The sequence below is a fragment of the Passer montanus genome, unplaced genomic scaffold (genome assembly GCF_014805655.1).
Source record: "Passer montanus isolate IOZ18808 unplaced genomic scaffold, ASM1480565v1 scaffold23, whole genome shotgun sequence".
In the NCBI taxonomy this organism is placed as follows: Eukaryota; Metazoa; Chordata; class Aves; order Passeriformes; family Passeridae; genus Passer; species Passer montanus.
In genome coordinates, this window is record NW_024366926.1 from 4,144,431 (window position 1) to 4,163,550 (window position 19,120).

General features: G+C 39.2%; 1 protein-coding gene across 3 annotated transcripts in view; it reads right to left on the reverse strand.

Moving 5' to 3' along the window:
* SNCA (synuclein alpha) overlaps positions 1–19,120 on the reverse strand; it is a 63,703-nt gene that overhangs the window by 40,590 nt on the left and 3,993 nt on the right. For all 3 annotated transcript variants that reach the window (XM_039710742.1, XM_039710740.1, XM_039710741.1), the window contains exons 3-4: positions 15,877–15,918; positions 8,351–8,496 (exon numbers count right to left, since the gene is read on the reverse strand). In XM_039710742.1, the coding sequence (XP_039566676.1) occupies positions 8,351–8,496; positions 15,877–15,918 (188 nt within the window). The remainder of the gene's footprint in view (positions 1–8,350; positions 8,497–15,876; positions 15,919–19,120) is intronic.

A 19,120-nucleotide genomic window follows, 5' to 3' on the forward strand; every position in this document is an offset into this window, starting at 1 on the left:
AAGTAGTTATATACTGGCTGCATCTCCTCATTTTGACTTTTCTGACCCAAGTCTGGCAAACCTCCAGGGCATGTGCTAATAAGGGTAAAAGTAGTTTTATACTGGCTGCATCTCCTCATTTTGAGCTTGATTTTGACTTTTCTGACCCAAGTCTGGCAAACCTCCAGGGCATGTGCTAATAAAGCAAAAGGAAATAGCTCTGAAAGCTAACACCAAAGGTTGGAGGGAAATCAATATGTCCAATACACTTCAGAATCAGGCTTTCTGCCTGCTTCAGTCTTGCAAAAAGCATGTTTTTTTGAAGGACAGCTTTAGCAGCTTACACCTCCAGTTTCCTCATAGGGAATATTTTGCATTAGATAAGCCACTGGCAAAAAAAGATCCTTCCAATCTAAATGTTCAGATGCATTTCTGAGAGATTCAATGTAGCTTTGTCCAGTAACAAATTACAGTGTGCAGATATGTCATGGAAACTTTTGAAACACTCTGACAAGTACTTAAAAACTGAAAAATTATTACCAATCATCCTTATCCAGGCCACTTAACTTCCTCTAGCAAACAAATTAATACAGTTGAAAGCAGGTGAGAGCCATAATTTAATGACAGTTTACTGTAGGAAAGATGAATCATCCCTTCTCTTTCATTATGTCCTAGCAGATTCAAAAAAGTCACAGACATCTGCAGGCTATGTCCAAGCTTTTATCACTTACTCCACAGATTCTTTAAGAAATTCTATCAGTGGTTAAAATTGTCACAAAAATGGTCTATATCATATTACACTAATATTTGCTAATCATCACCAGTACTCTGATGATATCAGCTTCCTTTCTTCTGATAGTAACAGCAGCACTGCCAGTAATTAGGTAGTCCCAATAAAGCATCCCACCTTACTTCTTCCATCCTCCCTCTTAACTTACAGGATTTCTTCAGGAGGGAGATGACATTGGATTGACATTCTGAAAATACAGATTAATCTATCTCCACAGAGAGGTATTTACTCCACATTTCAGTTCTTGAATTTTATACAACCCTCATCATCACATCAATCCAAGACCCCAGTTTGCTACTCATGCCTATTAAACATCCCGCTGCAGTGCTTTGCTGAACAGACTGGCAGACATAAACACACATTGCAGTGCTTTGCCAAAATGTCATTTCAGCACCATAAACTTTTACTGCTAGCTAAAAAAACCTGCCAGATGCAGTCCTTGGCTTTTAAAACATCAGCAACCAGCCACCATCACAAATCCTCTGGAGACAATGACTTCCAGATAGGCGCAGAATGAACATTTAAGCTTCTTACCTTCCAAGGCTTACACACTCCTCCTTGGCCAGCAGAGGAAAGGAGCACTGAAACATGGCAGAAAACGCTAAGGAGACAGCTTTAAGCTTGTAAAACCCTTAAGTTGCACAAAATTGCCGTGTTACAATTTGCCCAGTTATCCTGGGTTCCATGAAACCATTCCCCACCAGAAATTGCTGAATCTTTCACACAAAGTGGGCAAGAACAGGGAGAGCTGGCATGAACATATATCATCCCCAAATGAACTCAGAAGTATTCCTCTCACCAAGTAGCACCTTCCTGACTATTTAGCATAGGATTGGCAACTACTTAGAACAGGGAAAAAAAATTCTGAGAGTACTGCATGAAATCCCATGGATGGATACATGGAAAAAACTGGGACACTACAAAATGGAACTGGTTCCATAGTTAACCTGAAAGACTTCCATAATGCAATGGCCATAGTTACACAGGAGAGATCAAAACAGAAGCCTGGAATGTCCTGTGGGGGCATATTAGGTAAGTTACATAGAAACAGGAGATGGAGGCTATGGGAGGTGGAAGGGAGACCAGAGTAAAGAAGAGGGAGGAAACAGCAAATTGCAGACAAGCAAACCCTTATAATAAATGCAAAAGGCAGACTCCTAGTAAAGAATGGGGAATTTTGCTTCTTTCTCATAAATTGAAGAAAAAGAAATTAAAAATGGTGTTCTATTTGTAGATTTTACAAATATCTCATTAGTATGACATGGACAATTCCTAATGGAGAACACGTTTACCTTCTATCAACTGGCAAACAATTCTCCTTGAAGACCAAGGGAGATAGGCACTCAGATTAAGATTGGAGTACTTAATTTCTCCACAGTCAAAGGTAAATCTGAGGTTAAGCAATTACTAGAAAATAAAGAACAATATGATGCCACCCAAAAGCTCCTTAACTCAGTCTCTCCACAGATAATTAGGAATACATTATGGTCAGAGGCAGTGAAGGCAGCAGGTAGACCCTGAATATCAGTCTGCACAAAAATGTTCTCACAGCATGGAAGCCATTAGGAAACCAGGAAAACTTGCAAAACCTTTATATTACACTGACATTTGCTCCTGAATTAATGAAGAGCAATAACCTCCAGGATATTTTGATAACACCTTATGTTTCCTTTCCTCAAGCTCTGCTTCGGTCACAAATATGGAAATGCTTTGACAGAGAGAACATGGCTTGCCTTCAAATACTATTTTGCCCTCTGAGAAAAAACACCGGCAACATGCCCCACAGCAGGAAAAGTATTTTCTCTGCCAACCAGAGAGGTCAAGCATAAGTTGATATTCAAAGTTCTACCAGCATTTCAACAACCTCTTCAACAAACAGAAAACCTCTGGTACTTCTATCTACAGTCACCCATCTTCCACCTTCTGATTCCACCCCCTCCCCCAAGTATTATTTTCTGTGCACATTCATTTCTATATTGCCCAGACTAATTTTAAATATTTCAAACAGAGGTGTTAAAAGTGACATAAAATTAATCTACTCACATCCAAAAGTGCTACCAGAATGTGCACATACCTGCCAAGAAGGAAGTGACAGGTAGGAAAAATCTTATAAAGCAAAAGAAAGGTAGAAGAAAAACATTGTATCTCCTTACTGGCTTTGTGACTTCTGTACCCTCCCTATTAATCAACACATTTTCTGTGTGTGTGTCCTTAGCATATTTCATCAAATAAAATTTCCTGTAAACACGGGAGTCTGCTTCACACACTCCACACTGCTCTTTACTGTGCCATTAGGCAGTATCAACATATACTAAGCCACATATGGAGGCTTGCCCATGTGGAAACACCAAGAGAAAACAGAACTGCATTAATGAAACAGCATTGAGAGGCCTCAACTGCAACTGTAATGCACTTCCAAAATAAATTCAAAGCACTAAATCAAAGCCACTTGCATCCCAACACTCACAATGCATACCGGATTGCAACACAATTCCACAGGTCTACTGAAATTCATAGCTCTGCACAACCTAGATGAGTCATGAGCTTTCCCATCAAAAAAATACATGTGCTGTCATGAGGAGAAGATTGGAGGGTGTACATAAAGCAGCTTTGAAACTTTAATATCACCTGCCTATGGGTACCTTATGATTCATAATAAATCAGAGTTTGCTGTTTCTAGAATATGCATTAGCTTTATAGAATGATTTTCTTACATATATTTTAACACAACACACCATCATTAATTCTGAAAGCAGTAAGAAAAGCTCTACCAAATTAATCAGTCCAGCTAAGCTACAACCAAAGAGACATGTCAGCTCACTGACAGTTCCACTTCCTCCAAGAACTTAAAGAAACAGCCAACAAAGGCTTTCTTTTAGGAGGGTCCTCTGTGAATCAGCTCCTGTGCAGTGTGGATCCCCTAATGGGAGATCTATCCCTCATTCTTCCACTCTCAATCAATCCACAGACATTAAAAAAGGAAACATTGCTAACGGCTGCTAAACATCTTCTGTTTTGCAGCAGCAACTCGTACATTACACACAGATCAAGAATAAAACAAAGGAGGAAGAAAACCTGCCCCAGACTATGTGCTCTGCACATTATGATTCAAATCAAAATTTGAGAGCAAGTGTTGTATGACTGAATCTTATTTACAACAAAAAAGTATACTAAAATTCATTTTTAAAGTTTCAGGAATTTTCCATGTGGCATGTCAGTATTATGGCACTGTAGCAAAGAAAATACACTAAATAGATCTCAAAAAGACAAAAAGAGACAAAACAAGAAAATGCCTGTTGAAGCTTTTCAATCACCAAGCTAGGCATTTTTATTGTATGCAGGTAACAAGTGTTACCTTGCACAAGTGTTGGGGACTTTAATGTTGGTATTCAAACTCTGGGAACTGATATCCAAGATAACTTTAGTGAAGTCAAATGTCATCCCTAAGTTAATTCTGCCTAAGACTGCTACAGAAGGCTTTCTAAACCGATCTCTGTTTCTAAAATCAGTGTAAAGTGCAAAATCTCAAGATTTCATATTCGGCTCGTTTTGTTTTTTAAAGTACAGATGGTAATCAAAACTTCTTTGGGAACACACAGTAATCTCAGTTTGCAACAAGACAAATTAGATACCTTTGAAAGAAGTGGTATCACTTACATTTAAGAAATTGATGCTTAATAAAGCAGAAAAGCATCCTTCCTTCCACCACTGAAAGGCAAATTCTCAGAGACACTCACAGGGTTTGCATTCCTTCTACTAGTAAGGTTTCCCAATTGATCAAGTAACAGATGACTGGAGTACACTGTGATGTTTGGTGTCTTAATCAAAACTGAGTTGCTCTCACCAATATTAAAAAGTATTTCATCATGTCTTTAGTCTCAGCAATGCACCATGTCTCATGGAGCTTCCCTGTAAGAAGGATCAAAAAGGCTTCTAAAAATTTTTATATTTTATTATGGTGATTCCCCAAAGTGGAACCATTCACCCTGGCTCTGAACAAAGTATAATGTCTGTGGAAAATTTTGGTGGTTTACAAGATTAGCTGTTCTAGAAAAAAAAAGTATTAAGACAAGAAATACTCAGCATCTGGGAGTTCCACTGCACTGTATGTTTATGCTATGACACTGTTTTCCAAGGAGTGCCAGGAAATGCAGGGGGTGGGAAGAGGAGATACAGCTAACTTGCTATTGCTTTTACTCTCAATTTTCACATTAAATGCAATTAGCAAGGCTCCTGCTTAATTCCCATTTTCTATAGAAGGAAAGACCTAATGCCTAAACTGTCAGTCTTGACACAGACTTTTTCACTGAAAGCTTCATAATTAAACAAAGAGTTGCATTACCTGCTCAGGAAGTGTATTGCCTACCTACTTGTTACCTGCTACTGTAATTTTATGTTTTCAGTGCTATTTACTACAAATGTGATAAATTAAGAGACACTATTAAAAAAAAAATTAGCACATGGAGATACCAAACATCATCCATACAGAACCTGAAAATCTTAGGGACAAGACCTGTTCCTCTATTTACATTAGAAGAATTTACAGCACATGAAATCCATATGACTACAGCATCATAGGGTACTCAAAGAAGCTTGACATTTCAGCTTGACTGGGAATTTTGGTGCTAGAACAGTAAAAATAAAATTACTCAGCATGGAAAACATAGAAGTTGGCAACTGTTTATTCTTGAGATGCCAGGGAACCAAATGACATGGATTCAGTGAGGTTAAGAACTTCAATTTGTTAATTAACTATCTGAAAACAAGTGTTTTAATCCATATTTTGTTTTCAAAATATTATACACTAGATACTCACTTGCTGGTATGCCCCCACCCCCCTCAATTTGTATTTATACATTCAGGCTGACTTGCAAATAGAACAGTCATGTTCATCTCTGCATTAAAGGCAATTATCAATAATTTTTACTTTTTAAAAACTAATTTAGAAAACACACTGCACACAGAAATAAAACACACAGAAGCAGACAATAAATGTTTTGTCATTCAGTGAAATACTGCTTGCAGTACATTAGCCCTTCTGTAATTAATTTGAGCCTACTAACCACCACTACCCTGTCTGTGTTCAGCAGTAAGCTTCTGCCAGAGCAGAAATCCCACAGGCAGCCTCAGATGGCTCTCTCAAGCCATCCCTGTCTGTCACTGTCTCAGCTGTCACTCCACCAGCTGCAGGGCAGGTGGGTGACAGTGGGGTGTCACAGCAGCCCTCCAGCCTGGCCTCACTTGGCTGCTTAAGCTTGTGCTTCATGCTCCAAAGCACACCAGTTTTTAAGGCTGCACTAGGCCAGCTTGGATAAACTGCTCAAGAAAGAATTTTACCAAGAATTTATTACTTATTTCCTCTGCATAACTGTACCCACAGGTTCAAAAAAAAATAGTGTTTTTAATTAGTTGAAAGTAAAAACCAAACTTCCATCATGGTGCAAGAAAAATGCCAGTCACCACACAAGACTGCAGGCTTTCACACAGGCAAGCAGCCTTAACACACATAACCTTACAGGGAGAGATAAATGGCACAAAGTTACATTGATACTTCGAATGCCTGGTTGGCACCTTCTGTTTTCTCAGAAAGACTCACCCTGCTTCCTTCAAGGTCCCACTGCTACCCTGGATGCCCACACCTGCCCTACCAAGCTGTCAGTTCAACTGGAAAATCCAAGCAAAATCTATCTCATGTGCCTCAGCTGCAAAGGAATGCAAACCCACCAGGTTTTAAAATAACTACATGTTACTCAGTGTTGATATTAACATTTTTGAAATGGCTACTCATCCCTTGCAGAATAAGTAAAAGACAGATGTGCAAGGCAGTCCAGGAGGAGCCCCAGATACTCATCAGCTACATGGCTATACTGCATAGATGACTGAGAATCTCAATCTAAAAATATCAAATGCATGATTTTGCATATCTACAGAACAAAACACCAGGTCAGAATAATGTTGCTATTAATAGAAATAATATGCATGTACATTATGGATGTTCTTTCATTCCACAGATGTGATTTTATTCTGTTACAGCCATCACGACTTATATTTAAGCTTTACAATACAGAGAACAGATTTAAATGAAAGTCAGCAGACATTTGCTTTATACTTTATAATTACAGGGATCTCTCCCTATAGAGAGAGATAAAAAGGCATTAGTTATGGTCAATACTAAAGGGGGTAATTGTGCATTACAGCAGTGATGACCCTTGTTACACTGAGTTTCAAGAGCTGTGAACAGAAAAGAACATTCTCAGCATAAACCTACACAAGAGCTTTAGCAGAAATGAAGGGCAGAAACTACTGTGACCATGCCATATTCATGTATCCCCTGGCAGGTCATTAGATTTTCCATTTTGCAAATCTTCCCACACAGCTCTTACAAAGAGCCATGTCCACATCAAAAGCACCATGTTACTTACAGCTGAAAAAAAATAGGACTAAATCAATCCTCCAGGAATATTGATTTGAAAGAGAATAAAACTGCTTGTGAGATGTTTTCAAGACAATCCACCACAGTGAAATGAATGCCTACCACAAGGTAATAGCCCTTTCTGCTCCCCATAGTAAAGCACCAATAGGATTTGTCAGACAGACAGGACAAACTTCAACAAGGATAAAAAACTCCGGTTTTTAAGGATTCAATTTTTACAGCTCCTCTGGACACTAACTGCAAATAAGATACACAATAGAATTTCATGCTCAACTCCATGACAGCCATATTTTTGTGCAAATATTAAATACTCTTCGTAATCCTGTTTTTGGCTAGCTCTCAAATGTTCATACAGAAAACAGCACAGAAGGAGGCATTTGTCTCTTCTGAGTTATTTTTGTCTCCTAAAAAAACCACTCCACACATTTTGGAAAGCATTGTTCCTGCCAGCTGGGGTCACTTTTCACCTAGTGTCAGGGGAAGAATATTAACTACAGTGTGTGAATAAAAATACCTACAGTGTTTTATAGGATGACCTAGAGCAAAGTTGATCTGCATAATTGAGGCTATTTAGAGGCATTTTTGAGATCGTGTCACTGTATTAATGGAAGACAGTGACTCTCCAGATAGATCTTTATGTTAGATGCAATGTGTCTAACCAGTCAGTGGATTGGTGCACAAACCCTCCTCTCGAGAACTGGAGAGGATACAACTTGTGCCGTTAAACCTGAGATTTGCTGTTTGGCCTTTCAGCACTAGCAGATTGCTTTTCAACTCCAAATTATTGGGAAAAACAGCTATATTTCCACAAAACTAAACAGCTATCCTACAGCAGCTGGTCTCCACTAGAGGCTTCCGAGTTCAGAACCACCACTAGATCACACTTTAAACCACGATCCAAATTAACTAAAGCCCTTCAGATTGGTGAAGTTCCATGCCTAACGCTCCTGAAGTTCCCCGATCCTGCAAGTCACTCAAAATACAAGCTATAAACAGCAGACATCTTCTTTGCTGTTTGTTTGGCACAACACAATCCTTCATTTATACAACTGAGAGACAGAAAGCACTCCATCTGCCTCTCAGCTCATGAGCCCCTCACTGCTCACTTCTTCACCTGGAAAAGAATGTAATAATAAAAATAAACCAACCTGTTTGGCCAACTGGTCCTTCTTCACCAAGCCAGTGGCTGCAGCAATGTTCCCTGCTCCTTCCACCGTCTTCTGCGCCACCGCCGTCACTCCTGTCACCACAGCTCCCCCAACATTGGACACCTGCTCTTTGGTCTTCTCAGCCACTGAGGAGAAGCAGAAGATGGAAAAACACATGATGCCTCTGGGAGCTGTGAGTCAGAGAATTCATCATTGACAGCCCAACATCATGAAAAGCCGTAAGACCATTACATTTTCTGTACCCCAAGTGGATCTTAAGAAATTAAACTATTCATCTCTAGCATTACTCTGGTAATGCTAGAGCAGCAGAGCTAAAAATAAGCCTTAGCTGGGGCTCAATTTCTTTCATGTGAAAGATATCTGACATTTTCATTCATGTCTAACTGCACTTCAGGGAAGTAAAGTCATTATTTAGGTGCTCTTATTATGTCCATCTCACTGTGTAATGCATCCTAGCTTGGAAATGCATCCCAATAAGTCCACCAAACTGCATGACACAAGGCATGAAATACATGATTTTTTGCATTAGACTCAAAAAATGTTGATTGTTCCTTTTTTATTTTCTAAGATCTATTTCATTACGAACCAGATCTATCAATGCTCAACCAGAGCATTTCAAACAGAACTTTTTATCTGACACCCTTGAGATTTTTGCCCCAATGCTGATACATAATATACTAATTTATAAAAAGACTGAATGTCAAAGCAAACTGAATTAATAGCTAACTTCCAAGCCCCAGGGAAACAACAACTCATTTAGCCTACATATACATCAGCAGTCGCCTTTCTACCTTTCAGAATATCACTGGGGCTTTTCTGCTCATTCATCCCCAAGGGCTCTTTCTGACAGCAGCCTGAACTACAGGGAAACTGCTCTAAGAAAAGGGATGGAATGTCTTCATGCCTCCAAGTTACATACCCAGGTTTTTAGCAAAACACACATGTACTCCTCTAAACAAGGGAATGTTTTTCAAGAACATCCATCATATATCTTTGCCATTGTAACCAATCTTATACTTTCCTTCAGGCTAAATCCCATCTGATCTATAAATGTATTCATAGCTTCATCTGCATCCTTTATGAGCACAGGATGGATTCCGCTTCAAAGTTAGGCCACTATCTCTAAGGTTTTTTTGGGAAGCACATATGAACATTAGACTTTCTGTGGATAAATTACATTTCTTTAATTCCTTACATAAAGGGCATCAGCTGTCCATATCACAGGGCAGGCAGCAATTACTATAATTGATAACAAACAGCAAAAATTAGGAACAAGCTAGAAAGCTAAACATGACTAATATGCAATTTTTATTAAAGGCCCAAATTATAAATATCTGCTGACTGAAAATGGAGGCAGATAATTTAATGCTCATTCTAGCTAATTTAATGGGAAAAGTTAGTAACTAATTAAATATTATCTCTTATGACCAGGAGCTTTCATTATAGAGTAGAAAAACAGACTACACATTGTCTGAAATTAGAAACAGAAAAAGTCTGTTTCAAATATCTCCCACACTATACATACTAATAACCTAAAAGTTCATGAGCAATTTCAATGTATACATTCACTACTCTAGTGCCATGCTTATTTTTTTTGGGCGGGGTGGGGGGTAGAAGTGGAAAAATAATTAAAAGTAGGTTTTGTTGAAAAGCAAATGTTGCCCTCAGGGAAGGTTTGACTTAATGCTAGCAAGTGCATAAAGACATCTGTTAAGATGCCCCATTTGATTATTACCAGCTACAGACATCAAAACGTTTTGGATTTTATGCATGAAATTCATATAAGGAGTTTTCCACTAGGTTCTTCCAAACATATATCTTCAGATGTGTGTCCTCATAACATGCTATGTCTTGCAAAGCCTAGTGAGACCTACTTGTGCTTGGAGTCTTTCAGAAAGAAATTGGGTGATGTTATGAAGCAAACTTATTCATGCTGTTCCATATAAATCCCACAGGTAATGCAAAAAGAATTCTAAAAAAATAGAGTAGCATCTCATAAAAGTAAATACAAAATTCAATTTTCCAATAAATATTTAAGTTTTAGAAATTAATATAAGATATGTTTTGGGTACATTTCAGTACTGCTTTTTATTTTTCCTCTGTCTCACTCATCTTCTGGGAGAGATCCTGGGGTGCATCCAAAGCAGCATAACCAGCAATTCCAGGGAGGGGATTCTGGCCCTCTGCTCTGCAGAGACCCCACCAGCAGGGCTGCATCAGCTCTGAGGCCCCAGCAGGACCGACCTGAACCTGACAGAGTGAGTCCAGGGGGGACACCACCAAGATGATCAGAGGGATGGAGTACCCCTCCTATGAAGACAGAGCTGGTGAGATCCTAATTGTGGCCTTCCAGTACCTAAAACCCTACAAGAAAGATAGACAGGATCCTGTGATCATGGCGGGACAGGGCAGGAGTAGATTACTTCAAACTAAAAGAAGGTAAGTTTAGAAATGGACGAAATTCTTTACTGTGAGGGTGGTGATGCACTGAACAGGTTGCCCAGAGAAGCTGCAAATGTCCCATCCCTGGAAGTGCTCAAGGCCAGGGGCCATGAGCAACCTGGTCTAGCAGAAGGCATTTCTGCCCATGTAAGGGTGTCAGAATCAGATAATCTTTAAGGTCTTTTCCAAATCAAATCACTGGGTTTGATTCTATAATTCAGGGTCCTTTCAGTCTGTTAATTTTTTTGTATGGAAGTGCCACACATTTTTTTGGAAACTTCCCTTTCCAAAAAAAACATTGAATGGCAGAACATGTAAAGTACAAATTCAGTAGGCTTGATGCGGACAAGGGGTCAGTCAGCCTTGAGCAGACTCATCCTTTCTGATAACATGACAAAGCATGGTTGTACTGTATTGACTGTCACAGGTGTAATTAGTTTCATTATCTCAAGGTCTTAAAGCACCTTCACTTCAAAGTACCAAGAAACAGAGTGGAACTGAGTGCACTGTGGATGCTGCAGCATAAACCACCTGATTCTCAATGCTGTGATTACTCCCACATTTCTTACACTATGTTGTCACAGCAGGTACAACCACCTACCAACAGCAACTATGCAGTGGCTGCTGTTCCCACTACTACAGGATTTTGGGGAGGCACTGTCTTAAGTACATTTCCTCCTCCCAGCAACACATTATCCTAGGAAAGGCCTAGAACATATAAACTCAAATGAAAAAGGAAAGAATCAGGCCACTAACACTGTTACTGGCACAATAAGATACTGATAAAAGTAGTAACAAAAGCAGTGCACTTAAGACCGCTTCTATTTCAGACAGCCATGGTTTAACCCCAGCTGGCAACTAAGCACCACACAGCTGTTCATTCCCTTCTTCCTCCAGCAGGATGGGGAAGAAGAGAATTGGAAGGGTAAAAGTAAGAAAAACTCAAGGCATAAGTATGGTTCAATTGAAATACAACAATAATAGGAATAAAAAATATACTAAAAAGGAAAACAACAAAAAGAAATATATAAATCCCACAGACAATGCAAATTCAAACAATTGCTCGCCACCAACCAACTGATGCCCAGCCAGTCCCCAAGCAGATGACCCTCACCAACCTTCCCCATAGTTTTACTGCTCAGTATGAAGCCATATGGTGTGGAATATCCTTCTGGTCAGCTGGGGTCAGCTATCCTGGCCATGTCTTCCCCCAATTCCTTGTGAACCCCCAGCCTTCTCACTGGTGGGGCGAGGTGAGAAGCAGGAAATGCTTCCCCTGTGCAAGCCCTGCTCAGCACTAACTACAACATCCCTATGTTATCCATACTGGTTCCAGAACAAATCCCAGACAGCCCCATACCAGGTATTATGAAGAAAATTACCTCCATGCCAGCCAAAAGCAGCACAAAAACTCAGCATAAGAAAGCTGACACAGGAGTTACCATGGAAGATCTCTCACACACTGCTTCAGAAGTCAGAGCCATGAAGATAAATTCAGAAAACTATATAAATAGCACAGTTTGGCAAAAGCAATCATAGTAGGGAGAGAATCTTCTTTCCTGTCTCTCTAAGGAATAACTAAACATGAACATCATTACCAGAGTGACTCTGATAATGAGATCCAGCCTGGTGACCCCAGAGCTCTGAAAACTCCGCAACAGGAGAAAAAAACTGAAACTAGAAGAAAAACTTAGCAAACTAAGTTTCCAGTCTCATTTATTTTATTGCTTACACTAAGTAGTAATGGGGAAAGCATTAAGTGCTCACAAACCAATCAGTTCAGAATGCAGGAGGTTGATTCCAACTTAGTAAATTCATCTGAATACCAGGTTGCTTAATGATCTTATGCCATTAAGTCTTGGTAAAATTGATGTTTCCTTTGCATCACAGTGCTGACAACCAGAGGAAATCAGCTTCTGCAGAGTTTTGCTGTGCAATGGCCTGATTGCTCCTTTTATCCATGCAGAGACTGTCCTTGCCATTAAATGACCCTGGGACAATGTACAATGACCACACCAAGGGCGAGTTTAATTTCTAATACTCACTATAGCACTGTGCACAAAGTATTAGCATTGAAGCTGTCTTTGCACTACTTAGTACAGACAACAGGGTAGCATATAGTATCAGTGTAAAACCTCTGGAGCAATTCAAAATAGTAACTAGTTTCTTTCAACCTTGAACAATAAAAGTAGATTCAAACCACAGAATTTCCCTGAATTAATGAACTTACCCTTATTGTACCAAATATACTTTTGAGTAGGTATTTGAAACAGTAAGTTTGTCTTAAGTGCTTGAAGAACTCATTTACAAAGATGCCATAAATATGGTGGTTCTTTAATTTACGCAATTTTCTGTAAGATACCTGATGGAGTTAAAGAGTAGGAATACCAATGACTAAGAACATTAAAAAGAATGACCTTGAATAAATAAAGAATTAAGCAAAACACCTGACTATGGTTTACCACTATCAATATTGTGTCTTCACTCACATGATTGAAGAACTAAGTTTTTTTCTATGACTTATTTACAAATAGTGCTTTACATCTGGATATGGACTGTAAATATTTCACCTTTGATACTGTTAATTTCTGGGAGGTAAGTGAGATGGGTGAATTATGCATTTACAGTCAAAGACCAGGAGATATTTCAATTAGGATTCTAAACACAGGGCATAGACCCCATAAATCCAATAAGCAAAGCTGCTTTTATCAGCAGTTCAGAGAAAAGGTGACCTGACAAATAACACACTTACCATATTCCAATGAAACACAGCCTGGAATCCTCATTTCACTGTATCTTGATGTCAATATACCTGGTACAATCAGGTCACATTTAAAGCAAGAAACACCTCAGTCTAGTAATCCTGGGTTTGGAAATTAACTGACTGAAGAACTCAAGGTTTTAGCTCTTGCGTGCTAGGTTTTAGGTTTTTAGCTCTTCAAGGTATGTCATTTCACCAGTATAGGGGCCTAAATCACAACTTATTCAAAGACAGAAAAGCTATCAAGATTGTGGAACTCAGGTGTCAAGAAAAGACTGACTGCAAAACTGTGAACACTCATTTTGGTCTGTGATTCTAGTTTGTAGCTTACTGTCTCCAACCTCTCAAGCCATTTTTATTTACATAACAGTGTTTATTTCATCTCAGGTTTCACATGATGCACTAGGGAGTTAATATCATAAGACCAGCACAGCTTGACTCCCAGTCATATGAAAAGAGACAAGTAGGTCTTTCCAAGCAACTTAGAAGGCATTTTTGTCACATCAACTTTAACAGCATTGATTTAAATGGATTTGATTTCTACATCAACTTAACTAGCATCTCTGTCTTAATGTTACACCTCACAGAATCACTGCAGTGAACCCAAGTCTGTTTTTATCTACCTTCTCTTCTTGCCAGAAGAACTATTTATAGGCTTGCTATTATTTTTTTATTCTTAAAATGCATCCAAACACTTGCTCTGTTCTTACACTAGCAAGTCCATACTGTTTCATTTTGGAAGCCATGACCTCTAGATTTGGCCTGAAGTCTTCTCACTGCCACAGATCAACCTGTTCACTCCCTGTTCATTTTCCGTTTTCATGCAACAGCCAAACATCTCAAACAGCTTGAAAGGACAGAAGGTGGCAAACTGCAGCACAGAACCAGTTATCCCCAAGTTTTTGGTGTTTCACTTTATGTCACCTGTTTCCTAGGAGGAGCAGCTACTGTTTTGCCTAAAATCAACAGTAATTTGTCCAAATTTTCTATTCACAGGCACAGCACATAACAGGTGTGTCCCCCTTATGTTTGGCTTTACAATCTGTTTTGTACCTTCCAGAAGAAAATTTAAGGTATTTTAAATCCCATTAAAAATTCTATTCACCCACTGCAAATTTCCTGCCTAATTAAATATATTGCAATCACATAAAGAGAGGCACAGCATTTGAGATGAGTAGTTTCTTTCAGGATGAGGAAGGGAAGTCCCCCACTGAGGTAGTGCACTAGAATCCCAGTGCTTCAGCATGTTTCATACATGTGCAAATGCCCTTGACTTAGATTCCACCACATCCCAGCTTGGTGAACATCACCTCTATTAACTTGCTTCCTAGTGCTGGCAGTTGCTGCTCCCACATCTGTGATGATACTGGATATAGGAGTCCCAAATCTCATTCTACTGCAATCCTCTACTGGTCATAGCAATGATCCCTCTGAATATTTCTCTTAATTGGGGCCTAATGAGCTGAGATTTCAAATCTCCTAACAACAGCACACAGGCTCAGCCTAAGTTCTGAAGGGCTATCCTCGATACTCTGTTCTGTTTTGTTACTGCAAATACTCTTGACTGACTTTTCAACCATGTATGTGGGTTGTGTATTAAGTACTGACATTTGTTTACTTACCACTGTTTATCCTTTGCCTTTGAGCACAAAGATACACTGACACGTGAGCTGAATGAGAGACTGGCTGTACACTGAGGAAAAAGAAATCCTTTTCTACTATCTTACATATTTCTGAATTTGTTAGGGGAAAAACAAATTTATTGACCATGCATTCTCTTCTCATCTTCAGAACTCCCACGTTCTACAGCAGAAAATTATACATTTTATTCAATGCCCTATGGTCAACTAAGTCTTTTCTGCACTCTGTAGATATCAAAGACGTCCATTCATTTTGCCCCTTAAAACAAGTTACTGGTTTCAGTTCATACCTAAAATGATCCCTGCAAATCAATTTAAAATGCAAATTTACTCTTTGTTTGTGTAAAAATGCTATTGTGAAGATACCTGCCTGGCATTAAATTCCAAGTTTGAAAGTGTTCTTTCTTGAGAGATTAGTCAGTTTAAAAAAAATTCAAAACACTCATAACTGTGACAAATTCAAATCAAAACTCTGAAATTTGTTTCTTTCCTGTAAGCAATTTCCATTCAGTTTTTCCACCCAATCACATCTCTCAATTCTCCTATGTTTTTCCATCTTTCATAAATTACACTGCTCTCAAAAAAACCTCACTTTTTAATAGCTAAATGGCTGGTTAATCTCATGAAGCAAAGAAGCTGAAATTAAGAGGTAATTATCTTACCTGTTGTAACTCCATGAACAACTCCTTCCTTGGTCCTGGAACCTAAACAAAGAAAACTAGGTTGAAAATGCATATTCTTAAGTACTGGTAAAGACTAGATAGATGATAAAAGAGGGACTAACATGTAGACTGCATACCATTTACACAATATTTTCCACGGTTATTAAGACATTCAGTCTAAGGGAAGAGGCAAAGCCATCAGTAAAGAACAACTGTTCTTTAAACTAATTAGCACATACTTCTGCTTAAAACATAACTGGATGTCTTTTTCCTTACCAGCCCTCTACTTGCCCTTGTCAGATTCCATAATTTGGCTACACTTCAGAGATTAGTATCCATCTGTGTACTATGATGCTTAACAATGTGCAATTAAGAGAGTTTATGGCTCCCAGTTAATCATCTTACCTCGTCTGCCACAGATAGGATGACATTTTATTTTTCTTACCAACACAGAAATGACCTTATTTGTATTGCAATTTTTTTGCTGTCATTCAGTATTTGAGACATTATAATTTATACTTCTGACTTTACACTAACAGAAGAAAATGCATGAGCAGAAAAATATTAGGAAAAAAGCAACTTTTTGTCCAAAATTCTTTGCAATAACACAATTAAACACAGAAACACAATATAAGCTCATTCATCAATATGTCCCACTTGCTAGTAGTGCAAATTTATGCAACTTTAGCCAGGTAGTTCTGGAATTATTAGATTGATTACAACATTGAAAAGGCTCTCTTACCCATGGGCAAAAGTAGAATAATAATCCATGATACAGACAAGGGAAAAAAAAACTGCATCAAGTAAAATGAAATATTTCTTTAGCTAATGATGAGATTAAACAGCTGAAAAGTCTTTTTCCTCCCTCTTTATTCCAATTTTATCTTAAAGTCTGATTTCTCTCACTGAAAAATATTTACCATTGAACAATCCAAAGTTTCAGTATACACAAAGTTCACACCTAAGGACTTGTTTTGGTTCTCAATTTTGTACCACCATGAGACCTGAAGAAGCAAAGCACATCCTGGAATTCAAGCAGATGATGGTTTGACTGACTTCTAGCAACTAAACAGCACTGCAGGCTTACAGTGTGTCTACTGGAACACTTAATATTAAGCCCATGCTTTTAAAGGCACTGTTAGACCTGGTCAATATCTTGTGCATGTTTTTGAGCAGACTGTCTGCAAGCCAAGCCATTAAAGATATGGCAACCTGTGAATTAGCAAGTACCCAGATCTCTAAGGCCAGAAAGGGATGAATGGTATGACAGAACTCCCTGAGGACCTGTGCAATGCACACATCTCCAGAGGGACCTACTCCAAGTCGATTCTTACTTCACTTGCCCAGACAACACTGCTATAACCACAACTCACAGAAAAATGCTGGTCTCTTTAGTGGAAGACAGACTTTTCTTTAAAAAAGCTCAGCTCACAGACCCATATGGAACAGGGGTATGTATAGCCAGATCCATTAATTGGCAAACAACCAGCTGGTTGGTGTTCCAGACCCCACAGCATATGTTAGAGCTCAAGAGCACTTGCCCCACTGCTGCACACTTGCATGCAAGCAGCTGTTCCTGCCACGGCAGCTACAACAGCATCTAGAGGCACATTAGGATCTGCCAGAACAGGCCTATAAATAACAGCAGCTGAATTCAGTAGGATGACTTCTGGCTAGCCATGAAGGAAAGCTGGTTGTCCATGCTGGTTCCAGGATAGACTAGCTGTCTTACATCCTGGCATTCCCAATTTAACAACAGTCTTGTTCATTGTGCCCTGCATAACACGGGGAACAGAGTAATCAGAGTAGAGAGTATATAAAGACCAAGGAGCATGACTCTAACCTAAACCAAGAAGCAAGAGCAGTACATGGTAATGCTACTTTTCCTAGCTATAGTAGACATCTATGTGAGGGGAGGAAGAACACTAAACTCAATTTTGGGGTTTTTTTCCTATTATAAAAAATAACAGAGTCGCTTCATGATTTATTATCATGGCTGTCACTGTGCCAGAATGAAGGAATGTATCAACTGTTTGCAAAGACACATTTCTGGACTATTTGAGAGACTAACAGACTACTGACATTGCTTAGTCATTGCTGGTTACAGACTGGGAGACAAACCCAACTTAGAGGAGGGGGCAATCGATGTTTATGGAAAACATTTGCTTCCAGTCCTGAAGCCATTATTCCACCAGACCAACCATGAGTCCCTCGATTACTCTGCTGGCTTTTCTACCACTAAAGGAAAATGATGAAAAAGGAGTGGAGGAATTTGGATGGCTTTGCCAAATAGGTCATGACTGCTCTGCTCTAAGGCCACGTGCCAGCAAAGGGAGTAGTAAACAACTGTCAGCCACTCTGCTGCTAATAAACCATTGCTTTGTTCTGCAAGCTCATGACACACCAAAAACAACCAGACTGGAAGCTTCCATTCCTGAGCACCAAACACACACTCAAGAGTCAATTGAGCAAAAACCTGAGCTCCCTGGAAGCACACAGAAGCTCAATGGACATCATGAACACTGCATTGCCAAGAGTGTGTGAACATAGCCTTCTTACTCAGTTCCTGGTTTCAAAGTGAGTAGGGATTAAGTACTGCTGCTCACTTCCTCTCTGCTTCACACTAAAAGCTCTTGAAGGCTACAGAAAGATGCAGTTTTACATCTACAGCACACACAGGATTTCTGAGCCTCAGTCCTTCTTTCTAAACAATGACCAGGCCATTTTGTGACATCAAGAAAGGTCCTGATGCTGTGCTTGAATAACTTGAGAGAGCCACCAATTTTAGTTGGCCAATGCTGAAGTTCATCGGCAGAGAGATTTAAGGGGAAAGAAAACCCCAATACTCTAAAGCATAAAAAACCATTGTAGACTGTATTGAAGGGATCTCAGGTACTTAAAGAGAGGCCAGACAGTGGACTGAGAGAAGTAGAGACTTCAGCATGGACAGGGGAAAAAAAACCAAACCTCAACCTCCAATACACTGCTCTCCTACATAGCTCTACGTTTCTCCCTTTGCTAAGAGAAATTTTCCTTGTTCCAAAAAAATGCTAAAAACAAAACAAGAATAAAAGAATTACAATGACCACATTTCATCCCAAACAGCAGCTGTTGTTAATAGAACTCTTCCCAGGTAGAAGAATTAGGTTATAGTCTTTCACATAATAGTGAAGAGCAGCTTGGACAGAAAGGTCCAGATGCTTTCCACATTTACTTAAATTGCACTCATTTCAGTGGGAAGCCA